The sequence below is a fragment of the Ostrea edulis genome, chromosome 7, assembly GCF_947568905.1.
Source record: "Ostrea edulis chromosome 7, xbOstEdul1.1, whole genome shotgun sequence".
NCBI lineage: Eukaryota > Metazoa > Mollusca > Bivalvia > Ostreida > Ostreidae > Ostrea > Ostrea edulis.
Genome location: NC_079170.1, coordinates 34,614,523 through 34,620,829, shown reverse-complemented (window position 1 = coordinate 34,620,829; position 6,307 = coordinate 34,614,523). Strand labels below are relative to the sequence as shown.

Below are 6,307 nucleotides of genomic sequence, written 5' to 3'. Positions count from 1 at the left end.
CCTAAATTTTGCAGCCCTTCACCGGCAGTGGTGACGTCTCCATATAAGTCAAATATTCTTGAGAGGGACGTTAAACAACATTCAATCAATCAATCCTTGTGGCTCTGTGCAATTTTTTCCAGACTAAATAAGACAAGATGGGATTATGCTCGACTCTGAATTTAATCAAAAATACATTTTTAGTAATGGAGATCTGAAGACCCCAGAAGTCATGTTAATTGACCCTCTGACGGAATCCAAACCAATTAAGGTTTTAATTACGTTGGCTCATGAAGCACACAAAAAGTCCAAGAAGAAACTGGTCCCCTACACAATACATGCAGTGTGCTGTATTGTTCCTAATGTGATGCCAATGTCTAAGCATTCACCTGAAGCAGTGGTGGATCTAAATTAGGAATTCAAAGGAGAATTTAGCAGGCACGCACATGACGATGGAGATTAACAAAATTTCTAATTGTAAATATGTAGTCTATGAAAACATTAATGACATCAAAATTTAATGATCGTGATCACCTTGATCAATTCGATAGGTTTGTGAATGGATATCAATGCATCATTACAACAACAAAAATTGGAGGGGGTCAAACATGTAGATTTTTTTTTACCATTTATGCAAATGCTGTTAATAATAAATTATTGTGTAAATTGAAATATGTCATTGCTACACTCTGTATATGGCAATTATTACATAGATGTTTAGGATAATCACTGCCTTTCCATTCAAAAGTGATTTTTGATGATTTTCATTCTCCTATTGTGCAGTTTTTAGGACACGACAGACTTTTCTTATTTTCTTTTAAATCAGATATCTTATTTTTAAAGATAAAGACACACATGTTTGGGGTGGGGGTCGGGGGTTCTGGACCCACCACCTATGGGATATGATACTAAGAAAATGAATCTGTTCGCATATTTGCTGTAAAATACCACATGTTAGTCCATAGTCTCAATTGGACCCCTAAAAAAGCATGGGCTGGAACGAATGCGGGTGGTTTCGTTCCGATTACATATTCGCACCTAATGGATTCGCACCAAGTGGTTTCGTCCCCATTTCAATGCAGGTAACATAAGGTAGAACATTGCCTTGGAGTCGAGTGGTTTCGCCCCAATACAATTTAACATATCTTAAAATTATAACGATTTAACATATCTCAAAATTCACTTTCTTTAAAATGATCAACTACTTTCACTTAAATATTGTTGCTTTAAGTTTATGCTATAAATTGAATCCTTCATTTTGAGATCTATATAAATATATCTAAGATTAATAAAATCACATAATAGACACACTTTTATCTACATAATACTAATTCTGTTTCATATGATAATTTTAAATTACTGATTTTCCACAATGAATATGCTACTTGCCATGGCAAAAATTCTTGGTTATTAATGATAGAAATGGACATAGTTTGGACGTCGGTAAATTAATATAATGAAGCGGAAAGATGTATTTATGTTATCTTTATTGCGAGAGTTATCGCCCTTGTCGTTTTAATTGCTTATTAGACATACTCAAATAAATATTTCATGATGGTTAGTTTTGAATTAAAGTACATACAATTATAATCATTGTGTGTTTCTATAGTAGATTCTATAAAGATTAGCCAGTTTGGATATGATTAGTATTTTGTTTTAATTTATAAGTAATTATACACTTCGGATCATTATGGTACTGCGGATATATAGGATTCTTCTATACTATAAACAAAAAACGGTTCTAGAGGTAAAACTCGACAAACCATGTAAGGTACGTGTAAGTGTGCGGACTTCCCTACTTATATTGTACGTCTTAGTAAGTGTGCGGTCATCCCTGCTTAATACTGTCAGTGGTCAAACCCTGCTCTGGATTTGACATCACTTAGCTACAAGTGTGCGGACATCCCTGCTTGTTGCTGCGCAAGATCTGGTGTGAGGACATCCCTGCCTGTCTTGTGGTAGAGATTTGGTGTGCGGAAATCCCTGCCAGTGTCTCTGATTAGAACCGGTATTTATATAGTGATAGGTGTGCGGTCATCCCTACCTATCACTGCGCAAGGGCAGGTGTGAGGACATCCCTGCTTGTCCTTGAGGAATGCACTTGTTCGCTACCAGTCAATAGATCCTATATAGGCGCAGTACAACTGATTAAGTCTGCGCATTGTACATATTTGCAGCATCTCAGGGCTATCCGTTTCTATCACGGGTACGAGCCCGCGGGGGTTCACAGGCAGTGACCTCCCTTGCACGTTACAATAATGTATAGCATTCATTAATTTCAATTCAATTGCTCATCGTTAAAAGAGAGTATGATCTGATCAATCGTCCCTACCACTGTTGCCATATATAAACATCCAAAAATTGTTGGTATCCTTGGGCGTCGGTAAATTAATATATAGCATTAATTTCAATTCAATTGCTCATCGTTAAAGGAGAGTATGCACTGATCAATCGTTCCGACCACTGTTGCTACATACTCAATGGGGGCGAAACCACTCAGGACGAATCCACTTGGGGCGTACAGGTAAAGGTGCGAATCCACTAGGTGCGAATATGTAATCGGGACGAAACCACCCGTCACCGGCTGGAACCCACTTCGATGGGGGAAAATGCTTGGATCCGCTCATATACACAGGGCTGTGCTTGCTCCAACTGTTAAACTCTGTCAACATATAAGGCTACACTGTCATGCATTCTAAATAAGAAGCGTGTCCTATAACCCTTCAGATAATTTTTATATTGTGAATTATCTATAAGAGGCCTGTCCTATATTTCTGTACTTTAACTGAACCTTTAAATGTCTGTTATCAGGTGACCATTAAACACCTGAGTGTCACATCACAACAGGCTACATGTACCAGAAAGAATAAACACCAAACCAAAAGTTGAACAAAATGGCTCAACCACCAACTGGATGAGATGGACACAAAAATCTACAGAAAATAGAAAATTAACAGGTAAGTGGTATTCGTAATTATATAGAATGGGCTGAAGTCAGTGCGCCTGTCCATGTTCCTTTATCCTTTCTACCCATACATGTACTAATACCTGCTACTATGGGGCGTGCATGACCTGAATTACAATGGGCATGAATGCCTTGTGTCATCATTGTTCAGAAATAAAAACATCTGATTCGGGATGATTGGATATAAATCCTGGTCTGTTACCAGATAGCCTTGTAAAATTAAAACACTTGACTAGAGATTCAGGGAGAGTACAGGTTTGCTCTATTGGATGGTGATGTCAATTGTAGCAGGTCTGGCGTTCGTATAGTCTGTACTTCACGTTGTGTTTGTTTTATTTTATTTTGATAGTGGCGACTTCGAAACGACCCAACTACACTATGATTTTAAACTTGAAAATAAATTCAAATAGAAATGAAAATAAGATAAATAACACTTTACGAATTTATTACCAGTATGAATGTGACAGACAAACTCCTAAATCCTAGAACTTAACCTATAAAATCAAGAAATCTCCCAACCCAAAGGTAATATAATAATTTAGTAAGTTACAAGGGCAAAGTATTAGGACAAAAACGGAGGAACAAGACGTGATTCCAGTATAGGAAGATTGGAAAGAGAAGAGTAGCTAGCAAGGCCAGCTGTCTCGCTTCTACGAATAGTAAGCTGCATGGCTTTATATAGCAAATTAAACAATAGAAACTGTCATTAATTAAAGTTATTGGCTAAAAGATAAAGTGGGCGTGGTCAAATACAACGGGTGAATAATTTACATCGGGATCGAAATCCAGAAATAAAAGTAAAAGTAAAACCCAAACTCCCATACTACCCATAGTCCTCTGCGTTTCGACCTCTGGCGGAAGTTTGCCCAAACTACCACACAATTAAGGCACTCTCTGAACTTTGCATAGTTGTGAATTATCTTTATTTTAGATGTGACCAACGTCTGAGAATCAAGGAATGGCTACTGCCACCACCCAGGCACAGGAGCTCATCACCTGTGATCTAAACTGTGTCAAGTCTGTCCAGCAATTCTGTAACAGCTGCCAAGTCGGTATGTGTGCAGACTGCATCAACAAACATGTCAACGACCTCAAGTCAATGAAACATGACATTGTTCCCTTCACAAAGCGCACAGTCCAACTGGTGTTCCCTCAGTGTACATCTCATTCCCACCAGAGATGCGAGGGTCACTGTCAACAGTGTGATGTCCCAGTCTGCATAAAATGTCTTCTGGGTCCTCGTCATAAAGGACATGATGTTGTGGACATGGCAGACATCATTTCCAGGAAGAGAGAAAACATTAAAAGAGAAACAGAAGAAATCGAAAGCAGCATTATTTTAAAGAACAAGTCCTGTGATGCAGATGTTGAAAAGAAAATTTCCAAATCCAAGGCCCACTACTCCGATTTAGAAAAACAAGCTAAAGATAAAAGAAAGAAATGGCACCTAGAAGTAGACAACATCTTTGATACACTTGAATCACTGATCCAATCACTCAAAGATCAAGAAATTACCATTCTGAAGTCATGCCAGTCCCAACTCAGAAGTCAAAATTCCAGTATGACCCAAACTGTTCAAGAAAACAAAGAAATCCTGAAGTCCAATAAAGTGTTTGATGTCAACCATTACAAATCCAAACTGACTAAATTCAGAGCCATTCCACAAGTACCTGATGTAATGTCACCCTCTCTCAAAACAAACACAGTCCAAGGGAGAGAACTCAGTCTAGAATTAGGAGAATACAGGGCCACACTGACACAGACAACACTATCACTACCCAGTCTGACAGATGAAGTCCTCTATTTATCTGTTAAGGAATTATTAAAAGAAGCCAAAGTGATTGCAAACATTCCAACAAATGTCAAACCGTTACAAAGAGTAGCCTGTGTTGGATCAGATAGAGCTTGGATTAGTGGAACAGACAAAATGATACGATGTGTTGACATACATGGAACTGTTACTGACACTGTCAACAGTACATATAATAAGTCCCCTTATGACATTACAGTGAACAGACAGGGAGAACTGATTTACAGTGATACCATCAGTAGAACTGTGAACATTGTCAGACACGGGAAGACAGAGACACTGATCACCACACCACGGGGCTGGAAGCTAGGGGGACTGTGCTGTACTAGATCAGGGGACATCTTAGTCATTATGAAAACTACTGATGATCGCCATTGCAAAATCGTTCGTTATCAGGGACAGAGAGTCACACAGGAAGTAGACAAAGATGAATATGGCAATCCAATCTATGGAGGGGGGATATATGGAGTGTTTATGACGGAGAACGACAACGGTGACATCGTGGCTTCTGATTCTAATGCTGACACAGTGGTAGTGGTGGACAGGACAGGAAAAGTCCGATTTCGATACAACGACAAACCACCGGAGGGACAGAAACCATTCCATCCTGCAAAGATAGTGACCGACTCCATGCGTCATATCATTGTGGCAGATTTTAACAATGCCTGTCTCCACATTCTAGACCAGAATGGACAATTCATTAAATGTGTTGACACTTGTGGATTAAATGATGGGCCTGTTGGACTGAGTGTGGACAGTGAGGGGAGGTTGTGGGTTGGGTTATATGAATCAGGAGAAGTGAAAGTGATCCAGTACATGAAATAAACACCCAGACATTCGTGTACATTGATATGTTAGATGTCTGTGATGCGTGGATTTCCTAAACCTCACACTAAGCACATGTATCAAGTGTATACAGAAAACATATCTGAATATTTTACTGAAAATAAACGTTAATGGCAAACTAATAATTCAAGGTTATGACAAACAATATGACTTCAGATTCTTCATCATCAATTTCCCAAACTCATGTTGCAGTATTACAGTCTCCTGTATATTGTGTTTATGTCTCAAGTGATTCATTATGTGATAGCATGTTTTGTGTGTGATCATCTCTTACAATGAGACAGGCTGCTTTGATATAAACTTTCTTTTCTCTATCTCAATTACAATATGAATAATCAGCACATCGAAGTCGTTACAAATTATGATCATTAGGTGAAATAAATCATGTTGAGCTTCTTTTCCCCTCTCAATCACAGTACGCATATCAGTACATTGAAATTGCTACAAATTATTTGTTTTATACAATTAGTAGACACTATTAGGTGAAAAATTTCCCCTCTATATAATACTTTATTTTTATGTATCATATATGATCATATGATCATATATGATCAGAGTTAAAAAAAAAACAAAAAACAAACAACCGACATTTCTCACAATGAACATTCAAGGTATTCTATTTTACTACTATCTGGTTGTATACAATATCAAACTATATAATCATGTAGTAAGTACAATGCACATAAAATAAACGTAGAGTTGAGACA

At 37.9% G+C, this 6,307-nt stretch overlaps 1 protein-coding gene across 1 annotated transcript; it reads left to right on the top strand.

Annotated features, from left to right (window-relative positions):
* The first annotated feature begins 3,759 nt into the window (after positions 1–3,759).
* On the top strand, positions 3,760–6,307 carry LOC130048055 (uncharacterized). Its single transcript, XM_056144100.1, has one exon. It carries the CDS (start codon positions 3,903–3,905, stop codon positions 5,577–5,579), a length of 1,677 nt encoding a protein of 558 aa, XP_056000075.1. The 5' UTR covers positions 3,760–3,902; the 3' UTR covers positions 5,580–6,307.